The sequence below is a fragment of the Peromyscus maniculatus genome, chromosome 7, assembly GCF_049852395.1.
Source record: "Peromyscus maniculatus bairdii isolate BWxNUB_F1_BW_parent chromosome 7, HU_Pman_BW_mat_3.1, whole genome shotgun sequence".
Lineage (NCBI taxonomy): Eukaryota > Metazoa > Chordata > Mammalia > Rodentia > Cricetidae > Peromyscus > Peromyscus maniculatus.
In genome coordinates this window covers 105,730,951-105,746,957 of record NC_134858.1, presented here as the reverse complement: position 1 = coordinate 105,746,957, position 16,007 = coordinate 105,730,951, and the positions used below count along the sequence as shown (strand labels likewise).

General features: G+C 57.2%; 1 protein-coding gene across 2 annotated transcripts in view; it reads left to right on the top strand.

Annotated features, from left to right (window-relative positions):
* Positions 1-3,588: 3,588 nt before the first annotated feature.
* Sema3f (semaphorin 3F) overlaps positions 3,589-16,007 on the top strand; it is a 28,389-nt gene continuing 15,970 nt past the window's right edge. The window contains exons 1-2 of one of the 2 annotated variants that reach the window (XM_015997047.3): positions 3,589-4,153; positions 7,959-8,118. In XM_015997047.3, coding sequence (XP_015852533.1) covers positions 8,007-8,118 — 112 coding nt within the window. In that variant the 5' untranslated portion in view covers positions 3,589-4,153; positions 7,959-8,006. The remainder of the gene's footprint in view (positions 4,154-7,958; positions 8,119-16,007) is intronic. The other variant, XM_006978345.4, reaches the window with a different exon arrangement.

Genomic DNA, 16,007 nt, shown 5'->3' with positions numbered 1-16,007 from the left:
CTTGGCTCATGTTATCTTTAGATCTGGTGCTACGCAGGCTTGCTCTGTAGTCATTCAGTACAGATACACAGAGTTCTGTCAGTGAGGCTCGGGGTCCCAGCACTCCGCCACCCCCAGAGCACCCGTCTCTTTCATGCCTTTGGTTTCTTGTGGGCACCACAGCCTGGCCTTCTGCCCGTAGGCTTTCTCTCAACTGAACCTCTCTCCAGGTACCACAGCCTGGTGGGCATATGCCTTGCCCACTTCTCTCCGTCTTTTCCTCTGTTCTATGGTAGGGACAATGGGTCCTGCTTCTCTATGTCGCCCTGCCTGGCCTGGACCTTACAATGTAGACCAGGCTGGCTTCAAACTCACATAAATCTGCCGGCCTCTACTTCCTAAATGCTGGAATTAAACCAGGGCTGGTTTTAAAGGTTCTTTGAATCCCTAAAATTGAAGGCAAAATTGCAGGAAACACCATAATATTTCTTCAAACAGTACTATATAATAACACATTACAGGGTGGGGAATGTAGTTTAGCTGACAGAGTTAACAATCATGCACAAAGCCCTGGGTTTGATCCTCAGTACCTCATGCACCCGGCATGGTGTCATCCCTGCACTGTGGAGGTGGAGGTCACTTGAAGTCATCCTAGGCTGCTAACAAGTTTGAGGCTAGCCTGAGACACATGGGACTCGACCTCACAGAGATCTGCCAGCCTCAGCCTCCGGAGAGCTGGGATTAAAGGCGTGTGCCGGCACACCTGGCTAGTATGTGTTTTCTGTGGACAGTACCTCCCTATGCAGCTCCAGCTAGCTTTTCACACTCCCGTCGTCTATCTCAGACCCTGAAGTGTTGGGGTTCTAGGCATGTGCTTCTGGGACCAGCTTAATACTCGGGTATTTGTTTTGTTTTTTCCTCCTCCTCTTCCTCCTTTTCATTCAGGGTTTTTGAAATAGGGTCTCATGTAGCTCAGGCTAGCCTCCATTTGTAGCTGAGGATGGCCACAAATTCCTGATTGTCCTGCCTCCACCTCCCAACTGCCGGGACTGCAAATGTGTGCCTCCATGCTTATCAATACTCAGATACTCAATTTTTAAAGTGTTAAATAATTGATTCAGCCCTCCTGAACAGCTTAGGGGGCACTTGGCCTTCCCCTCTGCACAGTAAGGTTCAGTTCTTGTTCCTCCCCTTCTCTGGCCCCCTTCTTGTCTTCCCCATCACCTGAGGCCTTTGTGCAACAGGCTGTTCTGTGTGTCTGAGCGGTTGGTTCTTCACATGAACAGATCAGCTGAGAGCTGCCCTTTCCAACCCTGAACTTGGGGCTCCACCACCCCCTACAGTTCTGCCTTGTGACCACGAGGATGCTGGGGAGAGAAGGGGTGTGGGGCAACAGGTGGAGACTGTGGAAGAGATGGTCCCGGAAGCCATAGCAATGGCAATAGGCGATTTTTGTTGTTGTTGTTGTTTTGTTTTGTTTTTTCGAGACAGGGGTCTCTCTGTGTAGCTCTGGATGTCCTGGAACTCACTCTGTAGACCAGGCTGGCCTTGAACTCACAGACACCACTGCCTTTGCAATGTCCGGAGTGCTGGCATTAAAGGCGTGCACCACTACACCTGGCTACAATAGCCACTTAAAAAATTATCAATTTGTATATTGTATGTATATGTGTGCTCTATTTGCATGTACGCCTGCATGACAGAAGAGGGCACCAGATAAAAGTGGGCATCGGATCCCATCACAGATGGTTGTGAGCCACCAGGTGGTTGCTGGGAATTGGACCCAGCACCTCTGGAAGAGCAGCCACTGCTCTTAGCCACTGAGCCATCTCTCCAGCCCCTGGTGATAGCCACTTAAACACGGTGAGTGAGTAGTCATGGTGGCCCAAGCTGCCATGGTGATGGTGGTGCCCAGGTGGTAACCACAAAGGCGGCCCTCGAACGGACCAGTAAGGATGAGGCAGGCTGGCTATCACAGTGATTTACGTACTTTTGGCACTGCAGATTGAACTCGGAGCCTTGCACATGCTAAAGCCTATGCCCTACCACGGAGCAACACCCTTAGTCCTGTGAGTGTGTGTGACTTTTGTTCACTTATCTGTTTTCTGAGACAGGACTTGACTAGATAGCACGGGCTGGTCTGGAATTTACCATGTAGACCAAACTGGCCTGGAACTCGAAGAAGTGCGGGGATCAAAGGCTAAAGGCATACGCCACGCCACACCACGCCACGCCACGCCACCACACCTAGCCTCTTGTTAGTGTTTTGAATGAAGCATGACACAGGGGAGATCAGGTGCTGTCACTCACTACAGTCACCATAAACAGCAGGCCGATGTCTCCTCACCTCAAATACCCTCTTCCTCGTGCAAGCATACGGGTGGTACCCCACTTCTGAGTCAGGTGACCCTCTGCAGTATCCAGGTACCCCTTTCTACCCAATACTTACAGTCATCCAGTCAGTGGGTCCGAGGAAGAGTGGATCTCCCCGGAGTCTTAGCCAGGAAGAGAAGTGGACAGGGGAAGAAGAGTAAGAGAAAAAAGAAAGGAGGAGAGGAAAGAGCCGGAAGGGGAAGACGGGCAGGGAAAAGGGACAAATGGGGTCAGGCATGGGAAGAAGAGAAGGCAGAGGAGAAAGGGAATGAAAGGGGAATGAAGAGGAGAAGAAAGGAACAGGGAGAGAGGAGGGAGGAGAGGATGGGGAGAGGAGGAAGGAGGCGGGAATAGGAAGGCGACAGAGGACCAGGAGGAAGCAGAGGACAAAGAGGGCCCAAACCTCTGGGGACCACAGCAGAGTGTGTGGAGAAGCGCTGAGAAGTGGTTCTGGCTGATGGGGCCATGACCTTGGGGGATGGGCTGCTCAGAGGGACCCTTTCTGGGGTCAAGGGAGGCTCTTGCTCAATTGTTGAGGCTATTTGAAAGCAAGTGCCCCTTTTAGGGCTGGAGGCCTGGACTCATCATCTGGTTTCTCTGGATTATGGCACTGCAAAGGGAAAGTCTGTGGGAGCCCGTGGCTTGAGATAGGACTTACTAGTGGTTGAGGTGATTACTTGGAGCATTTGGGTAGCTGGACAGAGCTAGCTGGTGGCTGGGCTGCACAGTCTTGACCTACTCTGGAGGCAGCCATCTGTCGGAAGGTCCAGAAGTGCCAACCGTCCCAGGGGCTGTACCGCCACCTGCTGAGAGGCCTGGGCCGTCCCAGGTCCTTCGCAGCGGGGCCGTGGGCTCGCTGCAAGTAGGAAGGAGGGACGCGGAAGGGGGCGCGCAGGTGAGTGCAGGCTGGTTGTTCCCCTGCGCTCCAGCCCTTCTCACTAGGGAGTTGCGTGCCCGGGTAAACACCAGGCGCGATGTGCGCGGTGTATCCACGGAGAGACAAAGCCAGGGCGGGGCGGGGGCGCCGCCCGCGATGCCAGGGCGGGGGTGCAGGGCGCAGAGCAGCCTCCCCTGGCGCGGGTCGCCCACCGCCTGGGAACCCTGAGCCCAGCCCGCGGACAGGTGGAGCGGGGGCGGGGCGGCGGCCGGGAGGGTCCCGCCCCGGGGGTGGGGCCGGGCGGGCCCGGCGGGGCGGGGCCGTGCTATGCAAATGTCGCCCACGGGCGGCCAATTGCCTGCTCTCCGCGCGCGGCTCCGAGCGAGCGTCCCGTCCCGCCAGCGGCCTCGAGACCGGAGCAGCTAGGGAACAAACCGCAGCGGTCCAGGGAGCCCCGAGCGCAGCGGAGAACCAGGCACGCCTCGAGGACCCGTGCAGCCCCGCGCGGTCTCCGGGCCCCAGTCAGGCAGCCAGGCGAGCGCAGCGCCATCCGGCCGAGCCCAGCGCAGGGCTCCGTAGCCTAGCGCTCGCCGCCGCCCGCGCCCCGCACCGGGGAATGCGCCCTCGGCGGGCAGGCCAGGGGGCGCCCGTAGCCCGCCCCGGGGGAGGCGGCCCCGAGCGCCCCTGAGCCTTTCCATGGCCCGGGCTGGGGCCCGGGGCCTCGGCTGCTGACGTGCACGAAGCCAGTGGAACCAGTGAAGCCGCGGCTGCCGTGCGGATCCCGGCTCAGGCTCAGAGGCAAGAGGGCGCGGACAGGGCCGTGGCCCCGGGGGGCCGCTAGAGCGGACCGGCCCGACGCGAACCTCTCCGCTGCTGCGGCGGGCACCACTGCCCGGGCGCCCAGGCCCCGCCGCCGTGGACGAGGTGAGTACAGAGGGAACGCGACCCCCCGACCCCACTGGGACCCGCGGTACTGCAACTCCTTAGAAGTGTACAATGCGCAGGGTCTGGCGAACCGTGGCGCACTGTCCGCGGGCACCAGGCGCCAGGACTAGGATGTGCTTCATACCTGTCCCGGCGTCCAGGAACCCCGCAGCTTCCGGGCGGTGTAAAGATGTGGGACTGAGTGATGTGGCCTGCCGGGTCACTGGTGTGTGAAGAATTAACTTTTTCCACCCCCGCAAGGTTTTGGGTGGGTACCCTCACCCTCGCAGAGTGGGAGTTTGGATCCTTCTGTTTTAGTCTTCTGCTGACGCCTGCAGCAAGCACTCTTTCCTAATCGGTGCGCATGCACTGCCTCAATGGCCCTGGTCTGAAGACCAGGTCAGCCTCAAGGGGAGGTCTAAACTGGAAGCCCCCACGTGGAGGGTCACCCGGAACGGCAAGGGCGTGAGGATCTGCCTCTAAGTGGCTTTTCTTCCAGCCCTTTGCCGACCTCCTGGCCCCTAACTGCATCTTGTCCTGGCTTGGATTTAGGGGTCTCCCTGTATGTGAGGTGTTGGTAAGTTAGGAAAGCCTGCAGTCAAGCCCCAGGTGAAGTGGGCAAGGGACCAGGGGAGTGGGGGAGGTTGCCTAGAGCAGGTGAGGCGAGGGAAGTGTCAAGATGAAGAGTCCTTTGGAACTGGGACTGGGGGCCCAGCTGGACCACGAAGTCCTTATTCTTGAAATAGGTGCGTTTTGCCACCAGTCCATTAACGTCTGGGAAGCGGACAGACTGAAGCCTCCCTCATGTCCACCCTGGAGCTGGGCCGGGTGGAAGGACTCCTGGTCCCCTGAATTCGCTCTGTTTCTCCAGTGTCCGCTACCCTAGTTACAGATAGGGGAAAACTGTACCCAGGGGTGGGACGGAGCAGGGGCTTCTCCGGCTGCCCAGGGGGTGTGCCTAGATAGACCCGGTGGACTGTCTTGTCTGGGTAAGGCAAGGATGCAGGCATATCCACCCCCACTGTTCCCCCTTAGTTCCAAAAGAGCCAGGCCCGGAAGTAGGAAGGTGGGGGTTGGAGAGAAGGCCAGAAGCCCAGCCACTGCCCCCGCTACTCTGCATACCTTGGGGGGGTGGGGATGGAGCCTGGCCCAGGTGACCTTGACTGGGAAACCCTGGCCACAAAAGGGGGTTTCAGGCCCAGCAGGTCTGCTTCCTGGTCCATGAGGTGTTGGGGGAGGGGGAAGCTGAGGATCCAGGAAGGAGTCTTGGGGTGTGGGGGGGAATAGCTGAGGAGCTGGTGGGGTGCTGTTAGTAATTTCCTCCCTGCGCTCCCCCACAGTCCTGTTCTCAGCTAGAGGAGCCAACCTCCCTTTGCTAAGACAGGCTCCCCCCGACACACACACACACACACACACACACACACACACACACACACAGTGAGCTTGGGAGGTCTGGATCAGGCTGGACAGTTTGACCACCTGGCCCCCTGTCCCGCCCCCAGGTGCCTCTGGACCCCTTCCTCTGTCCGCCCCCTTCCCTGCACCCCTTGCCAGCCCCAGCTCCTCGTTTCTTTGTTCAGGCGTCTCTCCTCCGTCCCTCCCTCTCTCCTCCCTCTCTCCTCCTCCCGCCTGCCTGCTGCCTCCCTCCGTTCCCTCCCGCCAGCTTTCTTCTCCTCCTTTTGGATTTTCCTCCTGGTGGGCTCCCAGGTGGCGGTGGCTGGTCCTCCCCTGTCCACCTACCTGAGCTTATTCTGACTTGGGGGTTTTGAGGGGGCTAGGACTACATGGACGGTCTCCAGGGGCTGGCTGAAGGAAAGGGACTGGAGGAGCCCCCTCCCCCTCCCCTCCCCGGTCTTCTTCATCCTTCTCTCTCCTCTGTCCCCACCCCTAGGCTGCCAAAGAGGGACCCTGGATGTGGTCTTGAGACCCCAGCAGACTTCATCACCCCCCCCCCCATTTACCTCTTTCAAGGGCCAGAAAATTATGGGAGGTCCCTGTAGGAGCCTCATGGAAAGGTCCCCTACTTGCCTGGACACCTTGAGTGAGTCCAACACTAGCTTTGGTGACCCTGACCCTGTCACTGTGAAAATGGACACTGGAAAAACGAGGCAATGGGGGGGGTGCTGACATGAACCCCCTGATCAAAGCTTTCAGAGACTCAGACGGCATCTTGCCCTCCTCGCTTCCTGGAGCCCCACCCCACTAGCAGGTCAAGTTCTTGAGCAAACCCATGCTTGTAAAGACGAGCGTGGGCATGCAGGTGTGGATGTGTGTATGTGCAGGACTGCTCGCGGGGGCCTCCCAATGCACCCTTGGGGTGATGGAGGCTGCACAGCCCCCGTCCCCCTGCCTCCCTGCCAGAGCCCGCCTTGGATTCTGTCAGCATTAGCTTTGTGCCCCCAGCAGACTGGGGGAGGGGGCTGGGACCGAGTCTCCCCTCCCCCAGTCAGCCAGTCTCCCTGGGAGAGAGCATCTGGGGTGGGGAGGCCTTGGAGGAAAGAGAGGTGTGCCAGGCACTCAGAGAGCACCGCTGGAGGAGTCAGGCTGAAGCTGCACTTCCTGTCTGAGGAACCTCCAAGTGGTTCGCTCGCCTTGGCAGGAGAAGCGGCTTCCGGGCCGGGGGCTGGGTCTGAGGAGGGCACTGGAGTCGAGAAGTCCACAGTGGAGACTGGGCCTGGTCTCAGCCCTGCACAGCCCTGACTGGGGCAGTCACAGGCCACAGTACCCCAGCCCCATCCCAACACACACATACCCTGGTGTCCTGAAAATGGCTCTGTCCTATGGCCTCCCAAGGGAACGGGGATAAACGGGGCAGCTCTGGGGGGTGGGGCTGTTGTTCTTAATGCCCCCACCCCCAGTGCTTCGGGTGGGGGGTGGGAGTTGGCAAGGATTTGTATCGGGAGGGAGCAATATGTTTCAACAACTGGTGCTGGGCTGCGTTTACCCAACAGCCAGCCTGCCTGGGGAGACAATATTTGAAAAACAAGAGTATTAAAATTTGGACCTGCCAGGGATGTGGGTGACTTTGAAGGGAGTGATGTAGCTGGCGCACAGCTTATCACCGGTCCACCGGCCATTCTAGCACCCTTTCTGATCCCTGAGCTGGTACTTTTTTCATGGAGGAAGTCCTTCTGCCCGTCTAACCTGGGTGCTTCCTGCTTCCTGCTTTTTGGTAAATGTGAGTCTTGTTATTCTGTGACTTTTCTTTTTTGTCTGGTGTCACCTCCCCTGCTTTAGGCTGTCAGTGTGTCTCGTTCTTGCTCCCTATTCTCCCATGATTCCCCTCCACTATTATTAGGTCCAGATTTTCCTGCCCTGGGAAGAGAGCCTTGGCTCAAGCAGACCTAGAGCTGGAAGAGAGGGGCCACTCTGCGGGTTGTGGGCACAGTGTGGAAACCTGCTGTGAGCCACAGAGGGTTCCCATTATCTGCATGTGCTCCAGCATGAAACTGAGGGGACAGGGAGGCTAAGGCTTGTGTCTCCAGCCACTCCATCAGTGCTGGTGCTCCCAGGTGGCCCGCTACAGCCTGGACTCCAGGCTCATTGGCGACATGTCCCCAGACAGAAGGCAGAAGAAAGTGTGAGGTTTCTCCTGAGTTGAAGGTTGTTGAGGAGGGAAACTGAGGCACTTTGGTCAGAGGTTGGACAAGGGGAGGTAGGCAGGGTGCTGCTCTCTAGTAATCCCAACACTCAGGAGGTGGAGGCAGGGGGACTAAGTCCCCTGTCTCAAAAGGAAAAAGAGAGAAAAAGAAAAAGGAGCCAGGGAAATGGCTCATACATTCTTCTAATCTTGATCTCTTCCCAGGTGTCCAGAGAACTGGAGCCTGCTTCCTGGGCCCTAGGCCCCTCCACGATGCTCGTCACTGGTCTCATCCTGTGGGCTTCCCTGCTGACTGGGGCCTGGCCAGCTACCCCCATCCAGGACCAGCTTCCGGCCACACCTCGGGTCCGACTGTCATTCAAAGGTCAGAGACTTGTTTGCGCCTCCCTCACACCATCCTTTCTCACAGCACTTGCTTCACTACTGAGGAAAGAATAGAGGTCAGGGCACAAGACAAACAGTATATATAGTCACGTGGGCAAAGCTGGAGAGAAAGCAGGACCTGTCGGGAAAGGCTGGGATCCAGGGGATGGAGACGATGCTGGAATCTTTGAGCTCTGGCTGATAGGTGGGGAGATACACTGAGGTCAAGCCTGCCTGTGCCCCCAGGCAGCTCCCAGGGCTGAGGGTCAGACCATGAGGTAGACCGGAGCCTCAGCCAGCTGTGAGGCAGAAACAGTTCTGCCCGGGTGTGAGTACCTGGGTAGTGTTCCCGTGAACTTGAGGCTGTGGGCCTTCCGGGGCCCTGAGGGAAGGGACTGTTGGCTGTGTTGTGTGGGGAGCATTGGGGGAAATGGAGCACTTGGTGAGCTCAGGGAAGGCATCTACTGTTGTGAAAGGCATTAGCACCCCGGCTGGCTCCCCAGTGAATGCTCTGGGAAATCACTAGGAGATTTTAATGGCGGCCTGGGGTCTGTAGTTTACTTATTTCATTACCTTTGCACGCCGCCCACCTGGCAGATGACACACAGTGACAATCCGGATATGTGTCAAGGGACAGTGTGTGTGTGTGTCTGTCTGTCTGTCTGTGTCTGTGTGTGTCTGTCTGTGTGTGTGTGTGTCGGTCTGTGTGTCTGTGTGTGTGTGTCTGTGTGTGTGTATCTGTGTGTGTCTGTGTGTGTGTGTGTGTATCTGTGTGTGTGTCTGTGTCTGTGTGTGTCTGTCTGTGTGTGTCTGTGTGTGTGTGTCTGTCTGTCTGTGTGTCTGTGTGCGTGTGTGTGTGTGTGTGTGTGTGTGTGTGTGTGTCTGTGGGTGTGTGTGTCTGTCTGTGTGTGTGTGTATCTGTGTGTGTGTCTGTGTGTGTCTGTCTGTGTGTCTGTGTGTGTGTGTGTCTGTCTGTGTGTGTGTGTGTGTGTAGAGTGCACCACGTAGGTGAAGAACAGAGGCTGTGTTGGGGCTGGGGGACCTAGGGTTACTGCTGAGTTCTGTCTTGGCCATCCTCTGGCTGGAAGCAGCGCTGGCCAGCCTCCTGCCCTGGGTGGGGCCAGTTCAGCCCAGGCTGGCCAGATTTCCCAGCAGCCATATTGGGTTAAAGGCTGAACTGACCTTTCCTTCCCCAGGCTTGGCTGAGACCCAGCCTCTAGCTCATCGCCCTGGATGGCCCCTGGCAGGGCCCCGCCTCATCCTACCCACACCTGGAGGAGGGAGTGGGGAATGATCTGGTTAACTTTCCTAGTCCTGATGGGCAGACAAGAGTTAATCCGTTCTGGTTCCTAAAGGGCCTCCTTTCCCAGGCTTGGGAAGGTGAGATACTTACTCGCCTGATAGTTCCCTGGTGGAATTCCTCAAAGCAGATTAATAAATCTTGAAGGGGCCGGTTCCCCCCTCACCTCCCTGCCTGGGGCTATTGGAGTGTCTCCTCCCCCCAACAAGAGGAAGGAGGGGCCTTAAACCCCACCACACCTCAGGACCCTTTCGGTATTGTTACTTTTTTTTTTTCCTGGTTTTTTTCGAGACAGGGTTTTTCTGTGTAGCTTTGGAGCCTGTCCTGGATCTCTCTCTGTAGACCAGGCTGGCCTCGAACTCACAGAGACCAGCTTGGTTCTATCTCCAGAGCACTGGGATTAGAGGCGCGCACCACCACTGCCTGGCAAGGTATTATTTTTATTAACATTCATGCCAGAAAGCAAGAAGGCAGAAGACTGCCTTCTGTGTGCTCCTTTTAAACCTTGTCGAACCTCAGGGGCAAAGGGGCAGAGGCTTTGTTCCTGTTTTCCAGGGAGAGAAACTGAGGCTCAGGCAAGGGCAGGGCCAAGGTCAGGCAGGAGGCAGAGACAAGGCCAGAAATAGAACCCTGGTGTCCTGGGCTTGCTGGCGCCCACATCGAGTTGGGTCGATTCCCTCTCAATTAGCTCTGAAGCCGACACCCACAGTGACTAAAAGCCCGGCTTCCTGGCAGCCAGCCTACGGTGTTGTTTGCTGGGCCTGTGCCGGCCTGGGGTAGGGTGGGAGGATGCTTGGGGCCACCCCATCTTGGGACTTTGTACCTTTGCCCAGGCAGGTTCTTCAGCCAAAATGACCTCCCTGTTCTCACCTGACCTTATGTCCTCCTCGTATTGTGCTTGGATGGGAGCTCAGGTTAGCGGGTACTTGAGCACCTACTGCGTGCTCTACTTAGCCGAGTCCTGGGAACTCTGCAGTAGACAAGATGAAATGCACATCAAGAGACCAGCTGAAGAACACTTATTAGGTGGCCCCACTGAGGAACCCGGGCCCTGTGTGATCTCTCCTGCTCCAGGCTCAGGTCCACAAGAAGTGTGAGGGGAGTGGAGACTGACTTCTGGAGACTGGGGTCTCACAGCTAGCTTAGGACTGGAAAGGAGTGTGTGTGTGTGTGTGTGTGTGTGTGTGTGTGTGTGTGTGTGGTCCTTCCCTTCCGGTGTGCACATAAGGGGTTCATAGAGAGGGGCCCTCAGAAGCACTGCCGGTAACGTGGGCTCATTAGTCTGTTTCTCCTTCCTCTTTGGAAGGATACAACAGCTGGGAGCCAAGTTTGGGAGAAAATGCCTGTCTTAATGTGCTTTGGGTGTTATAGCAGAACTTGCCACTTCCGCTGGGTCCAGGCAGAGGTGCTGGTGTGAGGGGCCACACTGTCCAGAGAAGATAAAAGAACAAAGGCAGGAATTGGACCAGCTTCCAGCTTGCAGCCCACCCATCCGTCCAGGCACCCCAGGTCTAGAGCCAGGAGGGCATGGGAGCGAAGGGGCCAGTTCATTTAGACTGAGAGGTTTCCGTGGTCCTTCTCCTGGGCTTCCATTAGCCGCCCAGAGAATGCCAGGCACAAACAAGGAGCTGAGTAGGACCACCTTCCAGGGGCACCAAATGTGTCTTTTCTTTCCACTTCTGGCTGCTTGCTGGGGATCCAAGACAGTAAGCCCTTCCCCCTCCTCCTGATGGGGCCTGGAGTCCCCTTTGCCCAGAATCACAAGCCAAGTTTGGGTGGAAAAGCTTCCTTCCCCTACCCTGGGCCACCCTAACCCTGGACACCGCCTCCCTAACAGCAGCAGGGAGGTGCCAGGCCCTGCCAGGTCCTTTGTTCTGTGTGGGGAATGTTTACTTTTCCCCAGGAAGCCAACCCCCCACCCCAACATGCCACTGCTGTCTGGGCTGGCTTTGGCCAGGATTTGGGCCTGAGAAATGTTTGGTCAGAGAGAGGGATCTCGTGGTGACATGAGGCAGCTGGGTACGAGGGAAACTGAGGTGGAGGGGTAGGGAGAGGCAGCCAGTGGCCCCTGTGTGAGAGAGATCAGGAAGGAGGCAAATCATGGGAAGGGAAGTGGACGTCTCTGCTGAGGTGAGAGCCGGGGCAGCCCTGACTCCAGGTGCACCTGGCTCCTCCGTGAGGAAGAATGCTCTGTGGGCCGATCCCTGCCTGCCACCTGTCAGTGCCCACTCACATCGTTTGCACGTGGCATAAGTGGACCCGGTTGCTGTAGCTTGTTGGAAATGGAGGAGCGGAGTGTTCACAAGTCATTGACTTCAATTCACCCTTGCGGGTGGCGAATCTGGGTTGAGGTGTAAGGCTTGAAGCAAGCCTTGACAGAGCCTTGGCCCAGGCTTAGCTGAGGGGTAGGGGTGGGGCTGGAGAGCTGGAGTATCACTCCGGCCCCTAGGGGTTCCCTGAGTCCCCAAACTCTCTAATTGCTGAGAAGTAAGAAGGAGGAAGAGGTACAGGAGTTAAGGCCAGTGGTGGCACCAGGAAGCTAGGCAGGGGTCAGGTGGCTTTGACAGCCACCGTGGGTTTGCAGCTCCTAAACTAGGGAGGGGCAGGCATCCCAGGATGAGCCAGGATGACAGTTGGCTCTGGAGGAAATGGAGGCCGGCTCCCTGTGATTGCGGGAGGCCCAACTTGAGGCACTCAGGTCAGGAGCCTCAGCTTTTAACCCAGACTCATCCCAAGCTTTGGATGGGGTGCACTGGCTGGGCCTTCCGAAGCCCAGGCCTTGTCTCAGCCTCTGGCATGCAGCCCACCCCGCCCTGCTGGCTCCAGCTTCCCTTGGCACCGAGTGGAGAGCTGGTGCATGCTCCAGGAGTAAATCATGTTCCCTGGCAGCCCTCACGGCTTCGTAATCGTAAAGAATTTAAAGAGAAACTGCCAAGATACAGATCTCACCCGGGGCCCCTAAAGGCATCTTTTACCCTGTGGCTTGGGAGGCAGCGAACCCCAAAGAAGGTTCTTGGCTGCCTGCACACCTGTGTGTGTGTGTGTGCACCTCCCTTCTCCTTCTCCAGAAGTGATAGTTTGGAAGGTGGCCTCAGGGCCCTGACTGCCTGGCCTCTGACTACTAGGAGCCCCCAGTGCCTCCTTCAGTTAGAGGATCATGTGGGTGTCATCCACCTCCAGTTCTACCCTTGGTGGCGGTGTGGATTCTATGAAGATGCTTAGGCTCACTGAGTCCTGGTTTCCCCCTTTGCAAAGTGGGAATGGTGGTAACCCGTGAAAAGAGCGCCCACTGTAGGCCTGGCTGGCTTGGAATCTGAGATCCTCCTGTCTCAGCCTCTGGGGTGGCTGGGATTATCGGCCTACACTGCCAGGCCCATCCTGGAAGGAGTGTCCTGAGGGCTGCCTCGCTTATATCCTCACCAATAGGCCCTATACAGAGAACTTGCCTCTGTTCCCACTGTCTTCTGGAAAATGGGGCCAGGGATAGTTCTGACTTCACTGTGGTGTTGGGAGGATTAATTATGTGGATACTGTCACTGTCCTCAGCAGAGAAGAAATCTTAGTGACCAGGGTGGCTGACAGGCTAGGGTTGATGGGGAGTACCACAAGGTCTCCTCACAAATCCCTTCCGGAACTCTGCCCTCTGGTTAGGGAGCTGGGGCTTGGAAAGGACTGTGGGGAGAGGGGTCGAGAGGGAGAGAATTCCTGCCTTGGGCGGGTGAAGGCAGGCAGGTTTCATGGGTGAGGCCGGCTCTCAAACAGAGGAAAGAGGAGGGGCAGAGGTAGGGTTCGAACCACCCAGCACCCTGTGGCCTTGAGCTCTGTTCCCTTGTGGCAGAGTCCTAAATATAGGTGGTGGCAAAATCTCACTGGCAGAAATACGTTGGTGGGGAGCAGGTATCCTGAAGCACCTGCCTCCCGCTGAAATTGTCTCCCAGAGCCTGCCTTAAGCACCCGGGCATCTGCAGTGACCCCCTCTACGGAGGCTGTTCTGACTTCCGCAGCTCGTCTTAGGGTGGCCTGCCTCAGGCTGCTCTCTGGGGCAAAGAGGAGGTTTGTTGGCCTGGCCCAGAGCTATCTTGGGAATCTGAGCCCTGCCTCCAGGGAGCCCATGGAGAAGCAGAGAGGATTCCTGCTGCATTTTTCTTAGAAATAGCAAGAGGGCCTTTGCCAGAGCCTGGCGTGCCAGAAGGCTACATGCAGCCTGAATCCAAAGCCCCGCTCACGTGGGTGCCTGAGCTTGGCAGGCCTGTGGTTCCCACCCAGGCTGCTCAAGCCCCAGGGAGAGGGCTTTCTGGGCCCCAGACCCTGACCTATGGTCTTGACCTAGCGAAGAACAGAGCCTGGGCAGTGGCTACTGGTCTAGGCCCACTGGCCTACTCACTGCTTGCAAGGCCTCCGCTGTCCAGGGCTGGCTCCACACAGCAGGGACAGACACAAAGCACCGACCCTTTCCAGGGACCAGGAATGCTGGGAGTCTGGAGACCTTAGCTCCAGCAGCTCCCTTCTCCCCCCACCTTCCCCGTCCCCTAAAGGTCGCCTTGTCTTGACTTCCTACCCTGGCCTGATCTTTCCTCTGAAGTCTCCATAGCTAGCCAAGAGCCTTATTTCTTCCCACTGGGGACCTGGTGCTGGTACCCTCATTTTCCTCTGTGGGCCCAGTCCTAGGCATCCATGGACAACAGGCAGAGTAGCTGTTAGAATAAGGGAGATTGTGGGCTTCTGCAGCATCAGGGACGGGGTGGGTGGCACTCCAGGGGGCCACAACAGAGCTGCTGTGATTTTAACCCTTTCCTGACACAGCACCACTGTAACTTCCCACACTGACTCAGAGCATCTCTGTCTTGGTTCCCCATGAGAGTGTGAAGGTGTGGAGGCTAAGACGGGGCCATCCTGTAATGGTGGTGGGAAGAAGGGGCTGCTACGGGAGTCTGAGGAAGACAGCAGGAGTCTGAGGAGGACAGCAGAGATGCTGGCTGGGCCTAGGGCAGGGGGAGGGTCTTGACACCCACAAGCCTGTCTTCCCATCCTGGCCTGTCTGTCTGGGTGATTTATAGCAGTAAATGAGCCATGGAGAGTTTGTTGTCTTTTGCAGTCCTGGGGTGGAGGAGGAGGTTGCGGTGGAGGAAGGAGTGAGGGGTAGGAGTGAGGGGTTTCCGGCCAGGTCTGGAATGTGGGAGGAGGGGTGAGTCCCTGGGCCTTTGGAACTGGAGACCTCTGAAGACTGGTTCGCTCTTTCTACCTGAGAAATGGATCCGCGTTTCCCCAGACTGGCCCCTTTGGCTACTCCTTCCTTTCACATTTCTGGAGGCACATTCTTGGAAGCTGTGATTGCCTGGCCTTAGTTACCCTGCGCTGGCCACCTTCTCCCACCCCCTACCCAGGGAGTCTCTGAATTATGCTGCGTCCTTAAGCCGAGTCAGGGCTCTGGCCTCTGCACACCTGGCCGATGCCCACGTGTGTTTTCAAATGGCAGCTGTGCATGGTAAGGGTACTGCGGGACCTCCTGGCCTCTGTCCAACAGCCTGGACCTAAAACTCTCAGACAGCATGGGGCCGTGGCCTAGGCAGACGTGAGGAAAGGCTCTGGAGAGCCGCCCTCTGCTGGGGCAGAGGGTCAGACGTGACTGGACATCCTTAGCACCAGGTGTGGACCCTCTGTCTCTGGGCTTGTGGGTGCCTGAGTGGAGTGTCATTACCCTGCTGCTCCCTCCCTTTGGCTCTTCCTGGCTTCAGGATGAGCTGGCTCCTGGTCCCTTGTCTGCCCTCTCCTGGGCGGGGCAGGGGGGCAGTGGGGCAGAACGGCCGTGGGAACAGCATGCCTGGCCCTGCTGGCCCCAGCCCCTGAAATGGGAAGGAAGAGCGGAGGAGCTTTAGTCCATCTGGGTGGCTCTTACTGGAGCGGGGTGTTTACTGAACGGCTGGGATGTTTACAGTAGCCCCTAAGAAGCGGCCCCTGGTTCTAGAGGGTTTCCCATCTGGAGGGTCCCACCAGGGGCTCTTGCTACCTTTCTACCTCCCTGCTCCTCTGAGATAGAAGTACGAAGGATTTAGGGGCCTGCAGCCGGAGTGCTCACTCCGCTCCCCTCTCCCCTGGAGTAGGTTTCCTGGAAGTGGCAAACTGTAGGTGAAATACGGTAACTGGGTTCCCAGTTCAGACATTTAAATTAAATTCAATCAGAGTGGTTATTGAATATAAACACACGGAGTCATTTACATGTTAATTATGTTGAACGGACTATGAGGCCATAATTAGTTGCTAATTGGGTGAGAGCGACTGTAATTGGTTTTGTTGGCACCGACCTGGCTCACCTGCCTGGTGGGGGGGCGGTGCCGGTGAATCCTGGGAAGGCTTCTGGCTCTTAGAATGCCTGGTCAGGAAGGGGATGGGCACAGAGAGTGGTTTAGGGTGCTCTGCTCCCCAAGGAGGTGCAGCTTCTCACCAAGGCCAAACCTTCATTCTGACTTCTGGGAAGAAGGGCACCAGCCTCCCTTGCCCAGCCCCAACTTGAGTTTGACTGTATATATTACATACCATTATCTATTAGTGCCCAAGGGAGGCAGCATGGGCAGGTACCACTGCTGTCGATG